Genomic DNA, 25,561 nt, shown 5'->3' with positions numbered 1-25,561 from the left:
GCTCGCTCGTCTGTACTGCTCAATCATGAATTGCAAAATGGAATCTACCTACAGCCTTTGAGGACGGGGGAGAGAGGAAATATGGATTGCGGTAACAAGCCATTGCGAGGGCTAAGCAACATCCCGCAATCAACTGTCAACAACAATCTACCGGAATGGATTGGCAAAGCTGTGCTTCGACATGGATATCAAATTGCTGAGAACCGCCAAACGAAACACTCATCGTCGTCATTGCCATCATCGGCATCATCGTCTATCGTCGCCATCGTCGTCGGCGCCTGGGCCCATCAAACTTACCCAGCCCAGCCATACACTAGGAACACCACACCATGCCATGACCAAACGAGAATGCCACCGCATCAGGTTCTCGCACGCTTCCTCGTATCGCCATTCCGTCCACTGCGGTGGCTGTGATGGTGGCGAGAGCCTTTCGAGTGTCCGCTACCGCCCGGCTTGCGACCAATACACACATATCTGCCGGTCATGTGGTTAGACTTGCATAAGGACGGGACCGCCCATGCGGCTTCCTCAACAGGGCAACAACGGTTGGACTCACACGGGGAAGTACGCCTGCCGGGCACCGTCCAAGTCAGCCATTGCAACGAATAGAAATCAAAGCCTCGCTGATCCCCGAAAGAGGGTTGCCATTGGGTTTCCATACCTTAAAAGCCGGATTATCAGCCTCAATTCGAGCCTGCGCCACAAGGAGCTGGACATCTGCTGGAGTCATCCTTAACCTGGAGTCAGCGTCGTTCTTTGCTGGGTTTATGTCCGTTCTTTCTCACGTACCCGAGGCGTTCGGTGAAGGGGTATATTGCCAGCGATGCGAGGAGTCGGTGTACATTGTCCCGATTTGCTACCCCCAAATCGTGGTCTCGGGGATCTGCCGTCATTTAGAAACGAGCTCTTTGAATATCTCTCGGGGCTCGGGTTCCGTACCGCTTGACCAGCCGCTCAGGGGCAAAATTATTAATCTGCGTTCAACCTCGACGAAGCCCGCATCCGTCATCCAGTTCTGCAGTTGCAACGCAGCTCGCGGGTCCTTGTACGGCTGCAGGCTTTGCAAGTATCTGCTGGACCAGGTTCGCAGCGCATGATCTATAAAGGATCACAATGGGTCAGCCTTGCGACATCCGTCGGCGGGAAGTTTGAATCCTTACTGTCAGTCAAGGTGCCGTTATCCGACTGGGCGTTGAAATATATCTCCACCATCTGGCACCATCCGCCGGGGCGCAAAACCCGGAGGATGTCGGCCATATAGTTCCCCCATCTATTAGAATGAATGCCGCCGGCCATCAGTCGGCTATTGACGAGGTCGAAGTGGTTCGAGGCGAAAGTCGACCTGTCACACCTGTCAGTGGTTCTAAAGGAGGCCATGGGAAGGGCTGCGCTGCCTCACGGACGGTTGAGGTCATCCACTTGGAGATTCAGGTTGGGAGGGATGATTTCCGGCGCCATATTGGGATAAATATCGATCCCGATAACCTAAATCGCGGAGGAGTCAGCCGCGGACAAGATCGAAACTCTTTGGCGTCCCCGGGACCGAGGACCCTGGGCAAGTATAGTGCTCTTTTTGGGCGCAAGCTGGAACCTCCAGGCTCGACTAAGGAGTTGGCATCGGTCAAGACGACGATAGTTCCAAGGCTATCGTGCGGAATGGGAGCATTTAACGGAGAGCGAGGCATGGGGAGGACTTCACGAACCTCACAGGTCGGGTACTGCTCAGCGACGTCGATGGCCCACGACGCAGAGCCGAAACCGCATTCGAGCACCCTTCTGAGTTGCGGCATTGGTGGGAAGATCAATCTGCCTTCGAACATTCTGTTGAATACGTTGTGTATGATGCGCAGGCGCTCGGCTTCGTCCTAGAGGATCATGGATAAGGGCCATGGGTGGAGAGGGGCGTGCCGGTGCCAGCAGATACTTACCTCGTCGACTGGGGCGAAATAAACGCCGTTATCGAGAGCATATCGTTGAAACTCTCGGTCGTGATGCACAACCGTCTCGACGTACGTGTTGTCGAGCGGGACGGTCTGCAAGTCGCTATCGACGGCTTAGCGATCCCACGCTGCTCGCAGCCACCAAACACCTAACAGGATGCATACCTGTCGTCCATCGTGGAGAGGTGTTCCTACGTCCACCAAACAAGAGGTGTCGCAATTCTGGCCGGCCTAGGAACTGATAAAAAGGATGTGGTGGTATCAAGTGTTGCTACATCAAGGGACGGGCACTACGGGTATGGCGTTCGGCTTCGCGAGGGCTTACATGGCGCTGGGGCGGCCTACGGAGACGGGCTGGGTGCCACGCTCTTTAACCCCTTGTTTTTCGGGACAGTTGTCAGGCATGATGTCTGGCCACATGCCTCCCCAAGCAACGGTACTGGGTAGTGTCTGGCACACCTTTAAATGAGAGAACGCGCTTGCTACGGGCATTTGTGGATCCGTTTCCCGGTCAGGGAATGCAGATTGGCCGCCGGGAGACTTTGCACCCCACGATACTGATGCCGATCATGGGCTCTTCTGACACTCGAGGCGGGACGGCCTGGCTGCCTACGCCAGGGCCGACCAGGGCCTCGCTATATGGAGAGGGCAGACGGGGCCTGGGGAGGGCCCGTCAAGTCACGGACTCACGGGCCAAAGAGAGACTTTGGTGGGCGAAGAAGGCTGGTCGCCCACACATAACGCTCCGAAAACACAACGCTAGGGGGTTCGAGTGGTGGATATTGATGCCCAAGGTCAGCAGGCAAGGCCGACCACCTGGTCGCTTGGATGTTTGCCAACAATGGTGGCAGGGGATGGAGGGGGGGGCGCAATCTGAGCGAAATATGACCCGCCTAGGGTTCGATGGCTACTAGCCTCGGACGAGGACCCTGCTTGGGATCTGATTGGAGAGGCGTGGCTATGAGTGGCCGTTCGTCGTGTTTCCATCAAGAAGTCTGCAGCCCCCAAGAGAGCGTTAACCTGTTGAAGCAACGTTGGACGATTACTGCACCCCATCCTGGTGGCCTGCGGGTCCCTCATTTTCGTCAGTGGGTTGCTCGGGCTGTTGTCGGGGCTTTCAGCTCAGCCGATGCCGCGAGTAGCGTTTCCCAGATAATAGGATGGGGTGTTAAGGACACTCGCATATACGCCAACCATACAAGACATTCAGGGTTATGCAAGAGCAAAAACCAGGTCATGATGGAAAACACTGGGCCGTTTTAAGGGTCGCCCCGTGAAAGTAACCTCAAGCTAGCCCTAGGACCCTCCCCCTGCTCCGGATCCCAGAGAGCATCCCTTGTTGTTCTTTTCCGTCCTTCGCCCCCGGCGTCAGACAAGCCTGACGTCAAACGAGTCCCTACCGGCCAAGGAGATACATACAGTGGTGACGGGGGGAGAGAGAGAATGAACCCAAGGACATGGACTTGGGACTTCACTGAGGGGGGTTAACGCCCGCCACCGCCCCGCCCGGGATGCCGCTCTGAAACATGTTTAGGCGGTATTAGGAAGGATGATCGAAAAATCTGGAAATTATGGAAAATTCCCTCCCGCTTTCCTCCCCAGGCAGAACCCGTCGTATGACTCGTCTCAGCCAACCAAGACCCCCCACCCCCCGTGCAGACATATTGCAGATCTCGCCATGTCTCTCCAGGAGCCCGGGCACCATGTCCTTGTTCCCGGCTAGACTGTTTCGTATCATTCCTTTGCTCATAGGTCTGGAAACAATCTTGACAACGCACACGACATTGGGACCAAATCCATGCCCCATGGCTCAGCCTCGCAAAGAGAGCCAGCCTTCTACGATCCCCTCTGTCTGTCACACTCCCATCCTCTTTCGTTTGTGCGGTTGCAGTTGGGGTTGAAAAGAAACAGGAGAAAAAAAAAAGTGTGTCTATCTGTGCTGGAGCTATTCATCCGGTGCGCAATTATTCGCAACACGCCCGGCCTGGAACAGGCTGGGATGTACAGCATTGGGCGAGCATGTTGGACGACATATAATATGCCGGCACTTGCTGAGAACTGACACTGTCTAGGGAGGTCGTCACCTTCACCCTGACTCGTAACCGCAGGTGTGTGCAGCGGCAAGCAGGATCGATCATGACCAGTGGGATCTCGCGGCTAAAATCCGGGTTCTGGAAGTTATACTGCCAGCTTGTACACCCAGCTTGCACCTGGATAACCTGGGGAGGGGCTCAACGGGCCGCTGCAGCGGTTTGGCCGCTTTGTCCGTTCATTTGGGGGCTTGAGCTAGCGTACATGGTGCCGGGTGGAACACGGGGAGGCCTTGAGATGGGATTCGGGTATCACCACGCTACGGACGAGAGCGAGAGCGAGAGGAATGGCGACAGGGAGCACCATCCATGGATGGCGACAGGGAACCAAGCAACATCCTTGATGCTATGCTACTTATAATATATATGGGTGTCTTGGCGCGCCGCCTCTTCCGTGATTTTCTTGAGTAGGCGAGCGACCCAAGTTGGTGTTAGAGGCCGCAGCGCCAGTGAAGAGACCAACAACAAGTCTCCAACTAGCCACCCCTTCTCAGACCGACATGATGCATCTCATCATCCATGATTGCTCGCGAGAACAGGCCACGCCTCCTGTTCACACACAGGGGAAGAATATAAAGGTTGACTACCAGTGACTACCTAGTTAATAAAGGCGAAAACAAAAGTAATCACGGAATGGCCGAGTGAGAGCTGGGACAAGGTCTGCTTATTATGACAGAGGCTGCCGCAATAATCCAAAAGATAACATGGAAACAACTCCGTCTGGCGATACGTCCGTATTGTGGGTTCCATAGGTATCATTAGGTTGCCTTCAACCCTGCTTAACTCCATCACATAGGGGGGGTACCTTGGTACCTCACCGTCCCAACGAGTTACCTGGGTACCTGACACTACGACCAAACTCGCGAATGGGGATCGCGGGTTGGCTCCACAGCAGAGGCTCCCGCACCAAAGTGGGTCCCCTTCCGCCTTTTTTTCCTTCTTTTCGCCCTTTCTGCTTTTGCGTGCTTTTAAGTTCCGAGTGGTTGGCCAGGGCCTCCTGGCGCTCTACCAGTGTGCCGGGACCGGCAAAGCCGTGTGTGTGTTGGTGTATGTTTTCGATCCCAGCAAACCAGACGCCCGGGCTGACTTGGGCTCGTTTGCTCTTCAATAGCGCAGATTGATGGCTCTCTCTCTCCCGTCGCTTGGCACTCATAGCTACGTACCACAGTATTCGTCCCTCTGAAGAGAAGATTAGGTACCTATCTACAGAGTCTTGTCCCGTTTGCTGACGGCATTCCGCGATCCGTAACAGCCAAAAGGGGAGGGGGGTTGTTGGGCGTGCGTTGTTGGTCCTCAGTTCCCTTCCCCAGGCCGCGGGATATTGACGCAGAGTCTCGAAGCAAGCCATTTTCTTGCGTATTATGTACACGGAGGCCTTCAAAAGTCCGGTAATCCGAGCATTCTGGCCTGTACAACTTGACATATCACTTTGCAACAACCAACCCCCACCCCCTTCCTTCCTCTTTCACTACACGTAGATCTCTCGCTCTGCCTCGCGGCGTCTTCTCAAGCCACAGAGAGCGTCGATCCCCTTGTTTTCGACAGGATGGATCTACGTACGTACTCATAACACAACCTGGTAGGTACCTCTAGATATCTGCCTTACCATTGATGGGCTCTGCGGGAAAGGGGCCCATGTCAGGGGTGTATGTGGTGTGTGTGACGTGTGTATGCGAGTCTCTGTGTTTGTGTGACCAAGTGTCCCAGCCTTCCCATTGCCCCGGTACCGTGGAGAAACTATCACCTGCAGGGTATGGGCGAGGCTTGCAGAAGCGCAGCAAATCACCCCCAGGGTAGCCTGGGGACACCTTTTTTCGGTCTTCTTTCCCTATCTGCCTTACCGGTTGACCCAGGAAGAAAAAAAATTGATCAAGGCTGCGCCCGTGAATGTGATGCGTGACCAGCATATGCACTTTCCCAACTAATAACTACCCCCCCCTTAGCCCCGTCTGGGCGTTTGATCCCATGCACCTCTTTTCCTTTCCAGTCTAGTCAGTTAATGCGTGAGAAAATGAGTTGTTTCCCTCCCGCCGGACGCGGTCCTCCTGTAAGTTGTCTCCTTTGCTTTTGGGGCAGCCCCTATTGGCGGCGAGGCTCCGCTACCAACCTTGTCTGCCCCTTTCCCCAATCCCACACACCACTCACGCGCACCCATACGCGACGCAAACATACAACGCAGGCGCCCCCCTGCGCGTATATCAGCCCTGTAGTTGCAACCTGAAGACAAAATAAGAAAAGAAAAAGAAAAAAAAGAATAGGGGGAGGAAATAGGGGAAATCTAAGAGCTAAAAGTACAGTTTGGGAAGGAGATCGTCGTCTCAGCACCACGTAAACACAGGGTTCTTGCTCTTGACCGCCTCCAGCCTCTCGACGATGACTTTGCGCCGGTTGCCCTCCATGCCCTCCGCGGCGGCGTAGCCGAGGTCCCCCTCGAGCTCGTCGTCGTCATCGTGGTCGCCAAAGTCGTGGCTGTACCGCCGGCCGCCCCCCGCTGTGCCGCCGCCACCCGGCCCGTAGAGCTGCTGCGCGATGCTGTTGCTGCTCCGCCGCGCCGTCGCCGTCGCGAACGAGAACCGCCGCTGGTGCTCGCGCGTCCGCTCCGGCGCGTACATGTTCAGGCTGCGCGGCGGGGCCCCGTAGCTGAGGCTGGCGCGCGGGAGCGCCTGCCGGGTGACCTTCTTGCTGCCGCTGCTGTTGCTGTTGCCGCTGCTGCCTCCGCCTGCGCCGCCGTGGGGTGACCCGTTCAGCATCATCGAGTTCTGTATCGACGACTCTGGCGACTGCGCGGCCGCGACTTCGTCTCCAGCCACGCCTGCTGCTGCTGCTGCTGCTACTGTTATGGAGCCCGAGTCGGAGAGCTCGAAGCGGCCAGGGTGCGGGAGCTCGGCGGGCGGGCTGGCCAGGCCAAGGAGGTCCGCGACGGGCGCGCTGGTGGACGCGTTGGAGGCGCCGATGTCCATCTCCTCGTCGATGGCGCCGCTCCTGGCAAAGGCCAACTCGGTGCGGCGGCGTATCTCGGCGCTGGTGACCCTCATGGGCACGGCGACCGGCACGTCGACCAGGTCGTCCCACACGCAGACCTTGGCCCGCCTTGTGAGCTCGAGGGGTCCATGGTCTGGCGTCTTGAGCGTCTCGACGACGTTCCATGCCTGGCCCTTCATGACGGCCATCTGGCGGGCGAACATGCGCTCTTGGAAGTCCGGATCGACCTGGAATACTCTGCGGAGCGCCATCTGGGTCTGGCTCCACCACTGGGTGGACGTCAGGAGTGGGAGGAAGTGGTCACGGGTCTTCTGGGAGAAGGGCCGGCCGATCAAGTCGACGGGGAGGAAAAGCCAGCCGAAGGGAAAGCTGAAAGAGGAAGCAAAGGGGGTGCCTTTGGTTAGCCTTAACTCGCATCATCTGTGGCACGGTATGGGCAATGTCTCTCACCTTCTCCAGGCATCCGGATGCTTCCAGGGCCAAGACAGGGAGTTGTCGATAGCCCCAATTGTGATCTTCGGGTCCGGAGTGCTTGGCACGGGTGTTGATGCGTCCATCGGCTTCTGCGTCCTATAGGGATAGGAAGCGCGGGGGGTGGGTGACGACCTCTGCGACAAGTCGACGGGTCGTGGGCCTAGCTCAACGTTCGGCTCGTCCACGTTCAAGTACATCGGCTCGGATGCAATGGATACCTCCTGGGTCTGCCAGTCAACCTTGATCATCCAATTGTCCAACCCTCGGTCTGTATTCCGCATGATGTAGTCCAGGATGACCAACTTCTCCAACTCCTCCCGGAACGATTGTTTTAGTGATTCTGTCCACAGGAAGTTGCCCGGCCCGGGCGTCTGTGATTGGGGGCTGTCTTGACAGTCGTCGCTGTCTCCGTCGTCGTCTGCTCGCGCCCTAGTTGGTCTGCAGTTATCTGCCCACCTCCTCTTTCGTTTCCGGTGTGGGTCGTTCGTTCGAAAACCTGACAGGTACTGGTCTGGCCAGGGATGTTCCCGCAAAAAAAGGTTGGCGTCCTTGAAGCCCTTTAGGAACACTTGGAAACTGCCGGGCTTTGCGGGTAGGGGCTTCTTATTCCTCGAGTAGTTATAGCGGTCCCAGAAGGGGTAGTGGAAAGATTTCGAGGAGAGGTTCACGATGTCCGTGTAGGGGACCATGTGCGTACGTAGTTGGGCATCGAGGACGTAAGCTGCGGCCTCGCTCACGTATGAAAGGTTCGGAATCAGGCTAGATGGGTGCGTATGTGTTAGAGCAGAGCCTCATTGGTAAAAGAGGGGTCCAGAGTATCGCCTACCAAGCTCGGCCAAAGCAGCAGGGAAATAGATTCCTGTGAATCCACTTGTTCCACTTCGGATTGCCCGCCGCATACGGCTCTTCGTCCTTGGGCTTGAATACTCCAACAACCTTGCCTTCCGGACTCCTCGCAAAGTAGCTCCCTGAGCTGCCCTGAGAAATCATCCTAGGATGTACGCCCTGCTCGATTGCTATCCTGACACTGTCCACGATGACTTCGAACTCGGCCTTGGTCATGTAACCCGGCTCCGGCGTAGCAAGCGTCTCAGCAGTGGCAGGCCGGACTCCCTCGGGCGCCTGGAATACCGAGTGGTGGATCTCGAGCTGTTCCTCCTCCCCGGTTTTCTTGCCCTTCCCGCGCTTGAATTTGCTGGCGATCTCGTCGGCCCACCGCTCGAGGCGGGCGTTGATGGCCTTCAGGTCGACGCCAGAGTTGCTGCGCACGCGCCGCCGGTTCCTGTGGTTGGACCGGAGGGCGGCGGAGGCGGCCTTGGGGCTCGTCATGCCCGAATGCGGGCGCGGCTGGGAGGTCGAGGCATGCTGCGCGGCCGAGACCGAGGCCGGTTGTAGGGAGGTGGTGCTGTATGCGAGCAAATCGTCGTCCGAGTCGTCACTGAATTGTTCGGCTTGGGCGAGACGCTCGTAGCCCGTTGTGGCGGGACGGCTGCGCGCCATCGGTTGGGCTGTTCACTTCTGGCTGCCTTGAGGATGTCTATCAACACAAGGGAGCAGGGAGGTAGCACCGGGCCTTCGGATTATGTCATGATTTAATTCAGGGGAAGGCGTTGATGAGAGGCAGAACAGACAGGGGGTGAGGATGGCCAGGGAGATGGAACAAAAAGAGGCAAAGAAGATAATAATAATAATAATAATAATACAATCAGTTAGAGTTGCACAGCAAGTAGCAAAAGACAACCGTGACGAGTCAAGAATCAAGGTTGGCCAGGAACGACAGTCTATAGAGGGTCCATTTCCATGACGGGATGATGGACAATAACGGTTTCCGCTTCCGTGAACTGAGTGGAGCCCGGGGGGTCCGTGTATGGATTTATGATTTGCCGTAACGCCAATGGATGAACCTCCTTTCAACGTCCAACCTTGCTCGATAGGCACAATCAGATATTACTTTTAGACTATTTAGAGAGTGCGGAGCGAACTCCATTCTCAACTTCACATCATAATGGCTTTGAGGGCTTGGAAATGAGTTTCGCAAGACCTTCCTGTTTTTGACCGAGCATCTCGTCAGCATGCTACATGCTCGGTAAAACGGAGCTCCAATGGACCTGTCTAGAGCTTTTCAGCACCCAATAACCGACGAACAAGGCCACCATTTTTTGGAGCTCTTGCAGTGTGCCTTACTTGTAGGCTGGCCATCGGAACAACGGAGATGTCGAGTCACTGCTCACTGCATACAATGATTCACAGCCGCGCTTTTTGTTGGTGTCAGATTCCCTTGGTCTTCTTTTCGCGCCTCAAGATTTTCTTCCCGCCCTCTATAATAACAGCCCGTTAACACTTGCATGAAAACGGCTGTTCTCATCATTTTGCAATTCAATGCCTAGAGCTTGACAGAGAGCCTTCCCCTCTTTTGCCCATCGAACACACTCATAACTCCCAATATCACGCGTTTGCTCTCCTCGAAACACTCACTTCAACGCACACCAACCAGCCCGGCCCGGCCCTGTAACCCAGTAACCATGCCTGCGCAAGAGAACCAGGCATACTGCTGGATACTCCGGCTGACTTACCGCTGTGGTTGTGTCGAAGAAACCGAGGTCGACCACAACTGTGGCGGCGAGAAGTCCAGGTGTGCTGTCTGGAGACGCAGCCAGAAGATTGCCAGAGATTGCGCCAAACACCGGGAGAGCGGCTTGCAGAGTGAATCTGCCCAAGCGTCTCTGTGACAAAACAAACCTACTGGCAAGTTCCGGCCGTTCTTCTTGTAGGCTAGGGGGGTTGTCGAGCCCTCGGGGCAAACCTGATCTCGTGTACCTCGTCCTCTTCGGACCTACCCATCCTGACTGACCGTTCGTAGCTCGGCGAGAGGAGTTGTCAAGCGGGGACAGTTCCTGCCTGGGAGACAAATGACATGGTGGTAATAATCTGTTAATGAGGGGAGGGGTTCTTACGAAGCACCGATGATGGGCCAGGTGGTACAGTCTTGGAGAAGACTGCGTATGGGACACACCCGACTCGCAATAATGCTTGCATTTATTTTTGGTAATCCATAATTCTGGTACGGGGCCCCTGACATATTAAGATGGGTATAGCTTGGTAATTGACATTCCTTGCCCCTGACACCCTCATCGTCATCTATCCTGCCTCAACCTTGAAACCGGGAATGTCTTCCCCAAAGTGAACGTCCCAGCCCAGTGGAAGTAACAAACCCAGGCTACCATCAGCATCAATAGACGGAAAACCACCTAGGAGGTTGTACTATGGATTCATCGAGTCCCGATCCGGCATCCCTCTCTCTCTCTAGAATCTGCGTCAAAACCACGTCATCGTGGAGGGTGCCTAGCTGAGGAGCCGAGCGGTGTACCATGGAGCTCCGAGTCTATAAGATAGGGCCAACAGAAACTGTTTCTCGAAGCGACCTCTCCCTGATCTTTTCCAAATTGAGGTCCTGGCGCTCCTTGCGCCTCTTGCCAGCTTCATAATTCGCGAAGCGCCCGCGAGCCCCGTGCTTGAGCTTGGTGATCATATCGGCGGCGCTGCCCTTCGTGACGTTTTCGGTCGTCAGCGGCTCCGCTTTACCCCTGAGTTTGTTCAAGAAGTCCAGCTGCCCGGCCGTCGGCGGGCCGTCTCTCCACCTCATCCTCCTCGAGATGAAGGTATGCGGAAATATTTCGGACGCATATTTATCGCAGCCGTGCACTGCGCTCTCAAAGGTCATCGCTCTTAGTATTTCGCGTGGGGCGGCGAAGGGTGACTTTGACACGCCGGGAGGTAATGCGCGAACTTCCCACGCCGTAAACAGTTTTGGAGTTGTGCCGGACGTCCCATGATCGGCGGCCTCCAGCTTTAGATAAGTGCCTGTCGGCCCACAGAGCACATATCGATCTGGTCCAACTTGAACCCATGCATTCTGACTGATGGCGCGAACATGCCTCTCCACCGATGTGTCAGAGATGAGGTCAAACACAGAGTCATAGTCGGTGAAGACGACCTTGCGAGGCGTATCATCCGGCCTTGGGTGGGGCACATCATGATATGCTTGCTCATTCCTAGCCCCCTCCGCGTCTTTGCGGGCTCGCAGTTCCCGCATTTCTGACAGCGATGCATCATCGACGATTTCGCTGGGGTCGAGGCCGAAGAGCGTTGGGGCAGTGACAATCCCGGTCTCAAGACTCGATACCATGTCTATGACGTGACAGTTCTCTTTCCCGGGGTGAAGTCTCATTCCTCTCCCAATCATCTGCACCAGGAGATTCCGTGACCGGGTTGGCCTAGCTAACAGGACACAATCTATATTCGGAATGTCGGTGCCCTCGGTAAAGACATTACAGTTGACTAGCACGGGGAATTCGCCCCTCCGGAAGGCCTCCAGAAGCTCACTCCTCTCGACAACTGGGGTGTCTCCGGTCACAAACCGGGCATCGACGCCGTACTGGCGGAACTTTTGCGTCAGCCCTACGACGTGGCTGAGGTCGACGCAGAATACCAGGGTCGACTTTCTTCCCGCAGCTTTGGCAAGCCATGTACGGACGGTGAGTTCGTTGGTGTTATCGTTGTTGACCGCTCGTGAGAGCGCTCGAATTTCAAAGTCACCGCCCTGCTTGCTCTTGACCTTGGACAGGTCAGCGGAGGACTCAACCGTCGTGAAAATGACGCCAGACAGCCATTTGTCTTCGATCATATCGATATAGTCTTTGTGATAGACTATCTCGTCGAACGCCGCACCCAGCTTTAGACCGTCAAATCGAGAGAAAGTTGCCGAGACTCCCACCAGATGGGGAGAGTCTTTGCGCTTCGTGGCCAGGCGAAGATGGGCGAGGACGTTCATGTAACCGCGAGCAGCGACATGATGAGCTTCGTCGACAAGCACCAACTTGAACGTGCTCGGGTCAAACTTTGACAGGCGATCCCCGGACGTTATGCTCTGGAGGCTCGCGACGGTGATGTCTGCCACGCCAGAGGCGTGGAGCTTACCCATCTCGATCTCGATGGATTTGTCTGGATAGGCATTTGTGCAATGCTTAGCAGCCTGTTCAACTAGCTCGCGCCGATGTGCTAGAATTAGAGTCCGGGTAGCTAAATCGGAAAGGGGCTGAACACGGTCGATCAACTGAGTGAAGATGACCTTTGAGAAGTTGTTAGATACGAATCGTGAACACAGGAAGCGAACATCTGCGCACCGTCTTGCCGCTGCCTGTAGCCAGCGAGATGCCCAACCGCTTCTCGCCATTACTCAGAGAAGTCAAGACAGATTGGATACATTCCTCCTGATAGTCGCGGAGGCGGATAGGCACAGGCAGAGCCTTTGCGTTGGCGGGGGCCGCGAAGGAGATGGACCTGAGAGGCACAGAACTTCCTCGTCTGACAAGAGGGCTACAGGTCCTTAAGTGAAACTCCAAGTTACGACTCCCCAAGAGTCGCAACATGGCACATTCTGCGCTTCGTTGAGGGTGAGATGTCCAGTAATTACATGACTGGCGAAGCTCTGTGGATAGAATAGGATTTAGGCACCAAGGTTGATTGGCTGATGCAATGGTGGATCATACAGTGTGACCCAGAGCCCCGGGGCCTAGGCACTAGGTGCTAGGCACTAGGCCTACAGGGGCAACAAACGGCTTGCAGGCAGGCGGCTGCATCCCGTCGTCTCTAAATTTTAGGTTAACCCTCATCGTCAAATCGGTCTCATGCATCCATCTCGTAATTCACATCCATCTCATCTAAGAAAGAAAATTTGCCTCCAGTGCTACTATATGAGTCTCACCGCCTCACCTTCTATTTCCCAGGATCCCAAACATGTTGAATTGGCACTCTTCACATATCGCCCGGACACTGCTTGACCATGGATTCAGACGGATCTTCAAACGGCCCTGATGAGGGTGATGAGCCCATTCTTTCTGGCGGACAAGCCGACGATTCTCAAGCCGGCGAAAGCGCCGATAGCGATGAATATGGCCTCCCCGAGTACGATGAGCGTCGCCGCCGCGAGGTAGACTCGGACGACAGCATCTACGAGCCAGAGCCAACAGACGAGGAGGACGAGGACGGTAATCCGCTGTCAGACCTGGAACCCGAGCCGGGGGTGGGCTTGCCCTTCAGGTCCGTCAAGCCCGAGGCTGGCGAAGATCCCATCTCGCTGGCTCGCATTCCAGCGTCCAGTCCGCCCTGGCATCCCTTTAAGCGCCCGGCCGACTCTTCGGCCATTGATCTCCGCCCCTTCAAGCGGACAAGGGGGGATTTCAACCGCGGCTATCTCGACCTACTCAACATCGACATCGAGGACGCCGCAGCCCACTACGTGCCTCATGATGGACCGGAACTCCCCTCCTCCCAAATCGGGCTCACCATCTGGACGCCGCTCGAGAAAGAAATGTTCTTCGAGGCTCTGTCCAGGCTAGGCAGGGACGGCGTCCCGGGGATATCCCGGCGAATCGGATCCAAGAGCGATTTGGAGGTCCAGCAGTACCTGCGAGTCCTGGACGACGCTATCGCCGCGAGGAAACAGAGCGGGAACCTCGAGCCGTCGTACCCTGTCGACTTCCCCGCCGCCGTGGAGATCAGCCCCAAGTGCTGCAAACTCCTGGAGGGCGCCGCGGATGTGATCTCGCTGAGGCAGGAGCAGCACGAGGAAGCGCGCGAGGAGGAGAGGTGGGGCAAGGGCTGGCTCGTTACCCCCTTCAACTACAGGGACATTGAGGCGACCAGGTCGGCTGGGATGCCGTCCGTCCAGCTGTTCAGGGTGGCCTCGTGGTTGCGGCTGTCTGAGCGGGTCTTCATGAACGCGTCGTACCCCGAAAATAACTGGCAGCACGTCTCGGAGGACAACCCGTCCATCCGAGCTACGGCCCTTGAAGATTTCTACTCCCTCGCGGTTTCCATTACGAGGCGTCTTGTTTCCGCCACTATCTACGTCAGCACGTCACGTATTCGGGCGAAGCAGTCTGTCTATCCCGAGACGAGGGGTCTGGTCTGGCCGAAGGATGTCGAGGCTGCTGCATTGTCCATCGGTCTAAAGACCAACAGTAAGAAGTTTTGGGCTGGCTGTGCAAGACGACTGAGACTGGCTGTGTTCGATGACGACGACGACGACGACGCCGATGACGATGTCGAAGCCGAGCATGGCGACAAGGCTCGGGGCATCCTATCCTTCGATGAAGTGGAGGCAGCCCTCGGCGGGCATGACAGCATGCCAGAAGCCGAGCCGGTAGACGAAGAATCGGACGAGCTCATGTCCCTATCGGAAACGCCCTCCCTCGACGACCTTTCCGACCTCGAGGCAGAGGAAGATGCCGGCCCCGCAGTCACGCCCGACATCGAGCTCCCAGACGAGCAGTATGCCGAGGTCGACGAGGACGAGGTGCGCGCCGAGTCGAGGGAGCTGCTGCTGCACACGGCCTTTGACCACCCGCGGACGACGCGGACCAGGGAGGCGCTGGAGTCGCGCATCGCCGCCGAGCTCAGGCACGTCGCGCACGCGGACACGATGGACGCCCGCGCCACCTACTTGGAGGAGAAGCGGCTGTGGAACGTGCTCGGGCGCGCAGCCCCCGACGAGCTCGTCAGGGTCGAGCAGCCCGCCGCCCCGCCGAGGCTGTCGCACACCGTCAACGACTTGTGCCCGGCCGGGGAGGACGGTAGGACTGGAGGGCGAGGTTGAGTTATGTCGGCGAGTGGGAACGGCCTCTTGGCCAGGGTGATCAAGACGGTTGAGGTACCAGCACAAGTGATGAGAACAGGATATGATACCCATTTCCTTTTTCTGTCCTTTTTTTTCCGTTTGGAAATAGTAATTATACTATATTCTGCCATTGTACAACTACCGCTAGCCCACTTCATCACAAATGTTCCGTCATACAGAGGTGTGATAAGATAGAACGGTGTGCTGGACACCGTATTTTGCAGCAACTGGTTCCTCTCCCTACTAGCTATCACTAAGATGAAGGCGACTTGCTCCCCGAACAATGACATAGGACCTAGATTCATGCTACGTGCGCCTCGCCAGCAAGCCATGCCTTTTCCCCATCTGTGGGCCTTCCTCCCTTGCCCCTGTCGAACGTGGTATAATATTTCCCCTCCCCCCTTTTTCCCAAGTCTGTACAAAACAGTGCCCCATGCACACATGCAGACCTGACTAGAGATCCGCGTATTTTAAAATACCGGACCTAATCCTTCATATTCCGGATGGGCGAAAATACGAGAGCCATTGCAGCAATTACTGATCCCCCCTTAAAACGCCCCCAAACTTCCCCTAAACCCCCGAAACAGCTCTATCAAGAGGCAACGTCCTCATCCGCCCTCGGTCCCGCGTGCTCCGTCCCCTGGTTGGCGGTACTCAGCCTGGCGCACAGGCTTAACAGGACGACCGTCTCGGTGGCGGCGTAGTGGTTGAGCGCGTCGAGCAGGATCTGCAGGTGCCGGCTGAAGTTGGTCTCCCACTTCCTGATCACGTCGAAGAGCTCGGCCACGCGCGCCTCCTCGCCCTTGGCGGCCGCGTCCTTACCGCCGCCGTGCGAGGCCGTCGAGTCGCCGTGCCCGCTACCGCCGCCCGCTTGCCGCTGGGACCTGACGGCTTGGAACTGCCTCCAGTGGTCGTCCGTCATGTTCCGGGGCTTAGTTGTGCCGCTGAGGTCCGGGTCGGACTTCTCGAGCTCCCGGGACAGCCAGTTGGTGTAGGTGGCGAAGATGGTGCAGGTTTGCATCAGCTTAGAGTGGATCTACCGCCAGGAGACATTAGTGATACGGTGTGCTACGCCAATTATATGGGTGTGTTTGGAGTTGACAATACCCTGAGAAGTTTGCTGTTCGTCAGCATGCACTCCTTCAAGCAAGTGTCGAGGAAGTCCACATGGTCCTGCATCAGCTCGTCTACCGTGCGCGTTGGGCCTTTTGTTCCGGGCCCTCCTCCGTCCTGGCCGCCGTCTTTGGCGTCCCTTTCCGCCACCCGCGACATCAAGGCTTGCCAGTTCGGCTCGATAACCTCGGCCGTGCAAAAGTAGAGTAGCTGCTGGACAAACACCAGCATGCGTGCGCGCAGTGTCCAGACACGTCGTTTCCATATCTCCAGGTTGCGCGAACTGCTCTTGTGTGACCATGAGATGCCACTCCCGTGTGTCTGCCAGGTGGCCGCTAGTTGCGACTCAAGGTACCGAAGGGAGAGGAGATAGCGGAACAGGGCCTGGTACCGCCAGACGGTTTTCCTGCTGATGACGAGCGAAACCGGAAAGGGGACGGCGTAATCCAGCTGCAGGGAGGTGAAGCCAATGGCGTTCTTGTCGTTCTCTATCGGCTGGTTGGACAGGGGCTGAAGCGTCTCTCCTTGCTCTATGCCGGTGATATTAACGACCCGTTGCAAAGACTTGATGAGAGTAATCTCGTTCATTTCCACCTTCACGTCCTCCTTGAAAGGGTCAAGAGAAACGAGACTGCCGGGCTGGCGGAGTACTAGATCCAACAACGACTGCAGCTTGCTGGTGTTGACAGACTTAACCGGCTTCCGTAATTCGGAGGAGCCAAGTTCGAGGAAGTAGGAGAAATAATCCGAAGGGTCGAGGAAGAAGTAGTGCTTCAGCGACCTCAACCTGTCAGGCAAGGCATGTGTCGTCAGTAGCAGCTGCATCAGCGACTCGTTCGCGTGAGCGTAGGCGTTATTAACGTTGTCCAGGAAACGATTGTCGTCGAATGAGATTGGGACGTCCTTCACCTCCTTGCTGACGTCGACCCCCCCACATTCTCGGACAACATTCAGGTACTTTCCAGCAAGCAGCACCTTGCCCTTCACCCCTTCTAGTTGTGGCGGGACGTCATGATCTCGTATCGTATATCGCCTCTCCCAGTACTCATCCGTGTAGTCCTGTTCCAACCTGTCTCTCCGGATGCTCTTCTGTTCCTTGACCAGGAACTCGGAATGCGGGTCGTTGATCCCGCCGTGATGTAACCATTCATTCAGCATGACCATATAAGGACGGCTGGCGTCCCTGAGTAGGGATGTGAGCAGAGCCCTGGCCGAGGGGTCGCCAGACATGGACTCCAGCCTCTTAGTTATGAGCCCGAGCACGACTCCTCCTTTGCAGATCTTCTTCCCGGTCATATTTCCAGGCACAAGGTCTCCCCCATCCCGCAGCTGCTCCAGGATATGGTCGTAGTCGTCTGCGCTGTCACTCGATTCATCTGTTTCGTCGTCGAGCAATGCGTTTCTCTTTAGAAGCTCATGCGCTAGGGCATATAGCTGAAACATCATTTGGCTGGTGGGAAGGATGTGGATATTGAGCACATGTAAGGTGAAAGTATTATTGGTGAGAAATTGCGTCTCGAGCTGCGCGATCATGACGAGATAGTCCTGGAGGAGCTTCCGTATCGATGCACACAACGCATGGTTCACAGACCCAAACTCTTCCCTGCTCTGGACATCGACGAATGTCTCCAATGCCGAGTAATGGGAGGCCATCTTCAACATCGAGTTGGTGAGGTCCTGTAGACTTGGGTCGAGTCCGGGAAGAATCCGAAATACCGGCCCAGAGAGCCTGTCCCTCTCCTCGTACGGGTTATAACCTTTCGCGAACCGGATATATTGGCCTTCGAAGCCCATAAAGACGAAGAGTAGGTCCTCCAGAACGGCTGCCTCCTGGGCGGCCAAGGACAGTTCCTGGAGCGGCGTTGGCTGCAGCATCTGTGGCGCCGAAGATGCCAGCGGCGGGATCGATATGCGCGATGCTAGCGGAGCGGAAGTGTGCGGCAGTAACGTAGCCTCGGGCTCCCAGGGAGCTATTTGCGTCAGCAACACTGCTATGACCGGGCTTTACCCTGGCCCGCGAACTGGATTACCTGGAGGTGCTGGCTCGACCCTAGTTTCCCTCGACCTCGTCTCGGCTGCCCTCTGCTTTGACGCTTCCACATTCCGCGGCTTGTCGCTCGGCGCTCCTCGCCGTTCCGGGCTCCTAGTCCGAGATACCAAGGTCTCCTTCGTAGTCACTTGGACCCTCTCCGTCCTCCTTTCCTCGACCGTCCGACTCGAGGGCCTGGGATTCCCCGATGCCGTCCGCTTGTGGGATGTCAGAGAAGGGGCGGCCTGCGGGGACGGGACATGTCTTCTCGAGTCGGACCGCTCGCTCTTGAAGCTATCGTGGGCACTCATGCGGGGTGGCCGTGGGGCCGCCTTGTCTTGGGCATTGCCGTTCACTCCATACGCAGAGCTTCGGGAGGCGGAGGCAGAGGCGGAAGACATTGTTTCTTTGTCGTCGTCTGCATTTGTGAAACTGTTTTATCACCTGCCGGTTCGTGAAGAGAGATCGCAAGGCGGAAACGCATGTGGGTGTCAAATCAAATGTTTACAGCGCCTGAATTTACGCAGCGACACGCGATTTGCTGGGCAGAGGGGGAACGCGGTTCTGCGGCGGGGCGCGCCTGAACGGGGATGTCGGTGTAGCTTGAGTTCACCTTGATTCCAAAATGGGATTAGTGCGGAGATCTGTGCGGGATGAGGCTGTCCGACCCACCTCAGGTTGACAGGGGTTCGTTTCTGTTGCTGGTAGCTGTGAGCTGCGTAGACCAAGTGCTTGCCTGGAGCTTCCGCAACTTCTCTTTTCCCATCTCCCACGCCCACCTACCATTGCAACCCGACGTAGAGACGACGAGCTCAGCCAGATTCCTCAATTAGACCTGGCTGTAGTGGCATAACAACACCAACACCGCCACAACTTCAACCCCCACGACACCGCGAAGATGTTTATGGCAAGATCTGAATATGGTGAGCTCCTACCTACCATAGCTGCCCGCCAAGGGAGAAGTCCAACTAACGAGACAAACAGACCGGGGCATTAAGTACACCCTCCCTACCAGCCGGGGCCTCTCTCACCACTCCCCACCACTGTCGTCCCCCGTTTTGCAACCCCCCCCCGACTGACCCCTAACCCGTGTCTCAGCACCTTCTCCCCCGAGGGCCGCCTCTTCCAAGTCGAGTACTCCCTCGAGGCCATCAAGCTCGGCAGCACCGCCATTGGGGTAGCCACGTCGGAGGGCGTGATCCTGGGCGTCGAGAAGCGGGTGACGTCGACGCTGCTCGAGACGTCGTCCGTCGAGAAAATCGTCGAGATTGACCGGCACATCGGCTGCGCTATGAGCGGCCTGCAGGCCGACGCGCGCAGCATGGTCGAGCACGCGCGCGTCGAGTGCCAGAGCCACGCCTTCAACTACAACGAGAACCTGCGCGTCGAGAGCTGCACCCAGGCCATCTGCGACCTGGCCCTGCGCTTCGGCGAGTCCGCCGACGGCGAGGAGTCCATCATGAGCCGCCCCTTTGGCGTCGCCCTGCTCATCGCCGGCTACGACGAGGACGGCCCCAGCCTCTACCACGCCGAGCCCAGCGGCACCTTCTACCGATATGATGCGAAGGCCATTGGGAGCGGGAGCGAGGGCGCCCAGGCGGAGCTGCAGAACGAGTATCACAAGGTGAGGAGGACACGGAATTCCTGTCCCATGACGACGACTATTTTGGGCTAATTTCTCTCCCAATCCCATCTAGTCTCTCACCATCACCGATGCCGAGACTCTAGTGTTGAAGACCCTCAAGCAGGTCATGGAGGAGAAGCTGGATTCGAAGAACGTCCAGCTGGCAAGCGTCACGAAGGACCGCGGTTTCAGAATATACACGGACGAGGAGATGGCAGCGGTTGTAGATCGGCTCCCGGCGAACTAGAGAAGGCTTACTTTGTCAGGCGAGCGGACATTTGGCTGCAGTACGTCTTGAAAAAGAATAGATCACGATGGAATCGGAGGCCAAGAGACAAAATCGACAAGGGTCGTGACTTCGAACTCAGATGCGTCACAACTATTCACCAAGTAATATGGATGTACCAGTAGTTAGGGAAGTGTATGACTACTACAACGACAGGTAGACCTTTTTTCCGCCAATCCAGAAGAGTGTTGGGGTTGATCCAAAAGCTCGTTCGGCAGCTGCCCTGCCTGGTATCACAAATACAAGAAGTCCGTAGCTATCTCACCTATACTATACTCGAGTTCTCTCTCATCCAACTCGCCCCCTATACAAAACTGGCTCGGCCAGTTTTGCTCATCCTCCGTCTCCGAGCTCCAGCCTGTCGAGGTCCTGTTCCACGCTGAGCAGGCCAAGAGCGTAGTGCGCCTGTTCGGATTTTGTCAATACAAATCTTCCTTCGTCAGTATCCAGCTCTTTTATGCGGCGATCGATCCTCCGAGGGTTTGTCCAGACGGATTCCGGAACAATGTGCTGCAACTCGGGAGCTCTCTCGTAGGGGGCGCCGCGGCCAAACTGTGCTGCCTTTGTCCAGGCGGATTCGCAACCGTCGGCGATTTGCCTTGCCGACTGCCACCCCGTCAGGCGTGCAATGTCATGCAGTCGCTTTATTGTCCAATGCCTCTGGACGGTATCCTGGTACTGCATTGTTGCATTAGCTTCAGGCCACGATCGGGAAACGTTGTATGGGAGGAGAAGTCTCCTTACCTGAACACCGGCGACGAAGAGGCAGAAGCAGCACTCGATAAATGCCGCCCCCAGGCTGGTGGTCACTTCGGTCATGTTGTCACAGTCCTCCGCCAAGCCTGCTGCAATCCTTCCGACATCGTTGGCAAGACGGCCGGTATGTTGCGCAGCCATTCCTGCGGCCATCATGGCTACGGGGGGCATTGACGGGTGCGCTCTGTGGAGCACAATTAGGCCCATATAGTAGCTCATCCAGATACCAGCAATGCTGTACGTCCGATACGTTATTGCGGGACCAAAAGGGGTCAGTTGTGGGGGCCCTAGATCAGGGCCCATCGGGTCAAAGTCGGGTCCAAGATTGGAGCGGAAGATGTCGAATGCCTGTCGTATAGCTTCCCACTCTCGAAGCGCGGTCGCAGTGGTCTCCTCAAGGTCCACATCTTCAGAGCCCTCGCTTTGCGGTGTGGTGTCACGCGGAGGGCTGAAGCCGGTTGGCACTGTAAACTTACCCTTGGAAGGCATAAGCCCAGGGAACATTGGTGGGGATGGATTCTGTCCCCTGCCTGCAGACTCTGATTTCCGAGCTTGTCGTTTCCGTGCCAGATCGAGCGAGGCAAAGTTGGCCAATCGTCCTAGTAGGAGCATGAGATGGTCGTATGTCCCGAATCTGCGTCTTTATAAGTCTGTTGTCCATTACGGGACGAAACCACTGGCGCGCAAGACTTACATGGCGTCAATCCTCCCAATGGGCCCTCTAGGCACGCACTGTGTCCATAGGTGGTATTCCATGCTGTCAAGCTTAGCAAGTCAGGCGCGATATGAGGCTCTTGAACAAGACTTACAATAGGCGGGTGCCTCCCAAGACGCTCTGGTAAACGTCCATCTTGCAGTACCACCAGTACAAGTCGCTGAGATTTTCATAAACCTCAACATCACGTTTCGTATACCACCCCGCAGGCCGATGGCGACCCTCACCATGCACGTAACCGTAATCCCCATAAGTGACGGTGCTGCCCGTGAGCTGGCTGAGCAGGTCGGTATTTACCTCCGTGATGTCGGGCTCGCCTTCCTGAAATTCGGGGAAGAAGGCATCGGATTCGTGTGCAACCTTCTGTCGCCGCCTCCACTTCAGATCGAGCATCGCCCTCGTCATGTCCAGAAGTGGGATTTCTTTCAGAATGGCTCTTGCGCCCCACATGTGTTTACACCACTTGGCATGATCCGAGTTCCAGATTTCATAGAAGCCGAGAAGCAAGGTGGCAGCCAACGTGGCCGCCTGGGTTCGCCTATGGGGGCTCCGGTAGTTCTTGGCAATCCTCCGGAGGCTGAGATGATAGTGTTTCATTGAGGCAGTGGCTGGCATGCCCTGAAGTTTGGCCATCTGGAGGCTACCGAGGGCCAAAATGGCCTGAAGCAATGCTGGGTGGTTCATGGATATTATGGGGAAGGTGTCTTACGAAAAGGGGTTAGCCACAGACTCGTTACATCAGTCCAGTTCCTACTTACAGGTCCAAATATGTTGGCGAACTTTAGCCACAGGCTGGCCCTGGAACATGGGCGAGGGATTGAACGGATGCCGCTCGTAGAGAGACATGCTCGGCCCGGTCACGTTCACAAAATACCAGAAAACAGCCGCCGTTTGACTATCATTCAGCGGAGAGTTCGTTGAGGAGGGAGTATAAGTTGCCAGAATGTTGTTGGCATCAACGAACCCGGTGAAAGTCCGCAGTTGAGTGCCATAGAAGTCAACAGGTGCGTTCGCACGGCGGGCGACCCGGATGCCAAGGTCATTTGATTCAAGGTGCGCAGTCTGACTTTGAAACAATGAATCCTCATCAACGTCATCATCGGAATCGGCCATGGATGCCTCATCATCAGTGTGCCAGTACCCAGATTCATGTGACATGGTATGTGCCAGCTGGGCACCACCGTCGTCCATCGATGGAGGGGCATATCTCCCGCCGGCTGACAGTGGCTGTATGCGGTCATTGGGCGAAGAGCCCTTTTCGAGAACGACGTTGGTGTCTCGGGGGCTAACCGCGGACAGGCTATGGAAGAAACCCTCCACCTCCGGCTGCGAATGAGCCGAGGTCGGCGAGGTTGGGGAGGGCTGGAACGGAGAGGACGGCTGCCCATGATGGAGAATAGGTCGGGTCGAGCTTAAGTTGAGGGCCGGACCAGGAGCTAATGGTGTCGGTTGACCTTGGTAGATCTGCCCAAATTGGAAAGGTGCGGATCCGGCAAAGTCTATGGAAGGAGGTTTCGGGGCGATTGCAGGGAGTGGCCCCTGAGAGGAAGAAGATTTGTGATGGGAAGCTGGCAATTGGGAATTGACCGACGCGTCGGAAGCCTGATGGTGGTAGACAGGGTGCCCGAAGAGAGTTGCGTGATGGAAGGCGCCGAGAGGCTCTTTGAAGGTGAGGCGCTGATTATAGCCCTCGCATTGCCTCTTGGACTTGATGCAGTTGTTGCAGGTTGGTTTCCCTTCGTCGCACTTTATGCGTCGCCTTCGGCAAGCTTAAGCAAAACATGTTAGTTAGTCAGTCCGAGGAACCGTTGAGGGTGGCCGGGAGCCGATATATGATTTGACTTACTAAGGCAGCCTGTCTTCGTTCTTTTCCGAACATTAGTCCTCCTCGGTGGCTCATCCTCCTGCTTGATAGCAGCTGCGGTGGGTGACTGTTCACCTGCCCGAGAATCATCGGGCGAACCATAGTCGGCGACTCCTTCGGCTGGATCCATCCTCACGGGCGCGGTCGGCTGTCAGAAAGGGTTTCAGCAGCAGTCCAGGCGGTAGAGCTGATTCCTCCCAAAGAGGGGCGCAATTCTTTGCATGCCCTGTAGCTCTCGCGGGATGTGGGGCAGTGAGTTGAGACGAAAGGCAGGCCGGCGAGTGTTATAAGAATGGGACGGATACAGGTCTCACCGGCAAGCCGGTAGCTGTTATGATGTTCGGCCGAGACAAGATCGACGAGAATGAGGACAAGGGGGGGAGATTGGCAGGACAAATAAAAAATCGCGGCCACCTTACGCACTTGCGGATCGAGGATTGGACGGGGGCCACGGAAGGGTGGTCATGGGCTTTAAAGGACCTCATAGAAATTACTGACACAAATCGGTGTAACTCGAAGAACTTGGATATGTGGCCAAGCGCGTTCCCGGGCGGACTTGGTGCTCCCCAAGACGGAAGCAGCCTGTGATACTGGCTTCTTTGCGACGGGCGGAGGCCGAGGTAGGGAGAGGCAAGCGCAGAGGGAGATTGATGTCCCATGAATGGAACGAAGAAGCTATCGGGTCGGACGCTCCAGCGATGACGTCCCACAGAGACTCTTCCAAGGGCTGTCCGGTTGGAGGGACAGGCCGGTGTGAAAGACGATGGCGTCAACAAATGAGAGGCAGGTAGATCGTCGATCGGCGGCAGAGCTACTGCTTCACTTGGTAGCTCGACCTACAGCACTGGTGCAGTCGGAGAAACGGAGATGGCGATCCGAACATGGCCAATGATACTGTGCGACATTAGGGCTGGCTTTCCCCGCTGGTTTAGAAGAAGGATCTGTCCAGAAGGCGAGCCTTGGACGGGGTGAGGTTGGAGTTGAGCCGGTCGGACATTTGCATGTAGGCAGGGATGTTTGCGGCCGGTTGCAGGCCTTGGGAATTGAGTTGCAGCAAGTGGGTTGATCGATAACGCCGCTTGACAGGGCTCAAGGGACTTGACTTGATGCCAAAAAGGGGGGGTGGGTGAGGGGTGAGTGGGTGAGGTGGCCCGTGGGGAGATCCACTGCCGGCTGGAGACGAGGAGCTACCTGGGAGAGAGTGGGGGGCTGGTGAATGCTATTATTCCTAGCTCGTAGGTTCCTGGTTCCCTGTCTACCAGTATCCGTATATTTCGCCCGCCCGTCCTCCTCCTCCTGCCACCTCACACACACAAGACACTGGTTTCCTCAACGGACCGAGACTAGGCGGCCGGACGACATGGCTGCGCGACTAGAGTAGTGTCGACAACTGCCTACGGATTGTTAGTGTGCACCCCAGGTCATCTTGATGGGGCGGTTGTGGATGCTGCGAGACCTCAGCCAATCACCAGAAACGAACTAGACCTGGTCTGCGGTGTCCACCATGGCTTGGTCGTGGCACACAGACCGTGCAACACAAACGATAGGGGATCTGGAGGCTCATGGGCTCTAGCGGCTTGGCCTTGAAAGGGGATTTAGCCATTTGCCACAATGCGTCAGGTCTGGAAAAGGGCCGAGATGGCTTCGTAGAACCCCCGGCACGGCAAGGGCTTGCCCGATGCCGGTGAAAAGACGATGGGGGAGCACATCGACAGGAAGTTACAGAGGTAGGAGCTAAAGTACAGTACAGCTCCAGCTACCTACAGCTACCTACAGCTACCTACAGCCACCTACAGCTACCATCGAGCTGCACCGGAGATGCGTGCCGCGCATTGGCTCATGTACTGCACCTGTATCCGCACATACCTCAGCAACGACCTAGACCAGAATTTCTGTTGCAGCAGTCCTCTTTGGCCTAGCACATTTAACTGGCTGTTAATACGTCCGTATCCCACCCAGCAAGGAATGAGGTCGGAAACCTGCGGTGATGGGACGGACTCATTTATTCTG

General features: G+C 56.4%; 7 protein-coding genes across 7 annotated transcripts; 2 read left to right on the top strand and 5 right to left on the bottom strand.

Annotated features, from left to right (window-relative positions):
* Nucleotides 1–359: 359 nt before the first annotated feature.
* Nucleotides 360–2,116, bottom strand: QBC33DRAFT_559472 (S-adenosyl-L-methionine-dependent methyltransferase; the record flags this gene model as incomplete). The annotated part of the gene is made up of 10 exons (XM_060429977.1): nucleotides 360–474; nucleotides 557–570; nucleotides 662–731; nucleotides 790–883; nucleotides 940–1,098; nucleotides 1,161–1,342; nucleotides 1,400–1,485; nucleotides 1,704–1,865; nucleotides 1,929–2,043; nucleotides 2,106–2,116. 10 exons carry the CDS (start codon nucleotides 2,114–2,116, stop codon nucleotides 360–362), a joined length of 1,008 nt encoding a protein of 335 aa, XP_060282955.1.
* A 4,026-nt stretch (nucleotides 2,117–6,142) lies between these two features.
* QBC33DRAFT_86525 (phosphatidylinositol 3 and 4-kinase-domain-containing protein) lies at nucleotides 6,143–9,172 on the bottom strand. Its single transcript, XM_060433139.1, has 3 exons — nucleotides 8,313–9,172; nucleotides 7,463–8,245; nucleotides 6,143–7,381 (listed from the first exon to the last, which is right to left on the bottom strand). Exons 1-3 carry the CDS (start codon nucleotides 8,984–8,986, stop codon nucleotides 6,349–6,351), a joined length of 2,490 nt encoding a protein of 829 aa, XP_060282954.1. The 5' UTR covers nucleotides 8,987–9,172; the 3' UTR covers nucleotides 6,143–6,348.
* A 1,343-nt stretch (nucleotides 9,173–10,515) lies between these two features.
* On the bottom strand, nucleotides 10,516–13,120 carry QBC33DRAFT_540061 (P-loop containing nucleoside triphosphate hydrolase protein). The gene is made up of 2 exons (XM_060428031.1): nucleotides 12,670–13,120; nucleotides 10,516–12,614 (listed from the first exon to the last, which is right to left on the bottom strand). Exons 1-2 carry the CDS (start codon nucleotides 12,913–12,915, stop codon nucleotides 10,869–10,871), a joined length of 1,992 nt encoding a protein of 663 aa, XP_060282953.1. The 5' UTR covers nucleotides 12,916–13,120; the 3' UTR covers nucleotides 10,516–10,868.
* A 208-nt stretch (nucleotides 13,121–13,328) lies between these two features.
* QBC33DRAFT_559469 (uncharacterized protein) lies at nucleotides 13,329–15,143 on the top strand (the record flags this gene model as incomplete). The annotated part of the gene is made up of 1 exon (XM_060429976.1): nucleotides 13,329–15,143. The coding sequence occupies one exon, from the start codon at nucleotides 13,329–13,331 to the stop codon at nucleotides 15,141–15,143; it is 1,815 nt and encodes a 604-aa protein (XP_060282952.1).
* A 598-nt stretch (nucleotides 15,144–15,741) lies between these two features.
* Nucleotides 15,742–18,887, bottom strand: QBC33DRAFT_540056 (Spc98 family-domain-containing protein). The gene is made up of 3 exons (XM_060428030.1): nucleotides 18,308–18,887; nucleotides 16,272–18,247; nucleotides 15,742–16,200 (listed from the first exon to the last, which is right to left on the bottom strand). Exons 1-3 carry the CDS (start codon nucleotides 18,705–18,707, stop codon nucleotides 15,757–15,759), a joined length of 2,820 nt encoding a protein of 939 aa, XP_060282951.1. The 5' UTR covers nucleotides 18,708–18,887; the 3' UTR covers nucleotides 15,742–15,756.
* A 140-nt stretch (nucleotides 18,888–19,027) lies between these two features.
* On the top strand, nucleotides 19,028–20,502 carry QBC33DRAFT_540052 (nucleophile aminohydrolase). The gene is made up of 4 exons (XM_060428029.1): nucleotides 19,028–19,229; nucleotides 19,291–19,303; nucleotides 19,405–19,930; nucleotides 20,004–20,502. Exons 1-4 carry the CDS (start codon nucleotides 19,205–19,207, stop codon nucleotides 20,175–20,177), a joined length of 738 nt encoding a protein of 245 aa, XP_060282950.1. The 5' UTR covers nucleotides 19,028–19,204; the 3' UTR covers nucleotides 20,178–20,502.
* QBC33DRAFT_86428 (fungal transcriptional regulatory-like protein) lies at nucleotides 20,275–24,080 on the bottom strand. Its single transcript, XM_060433138.1, has 6 exons — nucleotides 23,534–24,080; nucleotides 22,446–23,456; nucleotides 21,782–22,391; nucleotides 21,667–21,729; nucleotides 20,961–21,606; nucleotides 20,275–20,894 (listed from the first exon to the last, which is right to left on the bottom strand). The coding sequence occupies exons 1-6, from the start codon at nucleotides 23,679–23,681 to the stop codon at nucleotides 20,550–20,552; spliced, it is 2,823 nt and encodes a 940-aa protein (XP_060282949.1). The 5' UTR covers nucleotides 23,682–24,080; the 3' UTR covers nucleotides 20,275–20,549.
* Nucleotides 24,081–25,561: the final 1,481 nt, after the last annotated feature.

Source organism: Phialemonium atrogriseum, assembly GCF_030411735.1.
Source record: "Phialemonium atrogriseum strain 8032-3 unplaced genomic scaffold QBC33scaffold_14, whole genome shotgun sequence".
Classification (NCBI taxonomy): Eukaryota; Fungi; Ascomycota; class Sordariomycetes; order Cephalothecales; family Cephalothecaceae; genus Phialemonium; species Phialemonium atrogriseum.
Note: the sequence above shows the minus strand (reverse complement) of the source record. Positions and strands in the feature narration are given on the sequence as shown.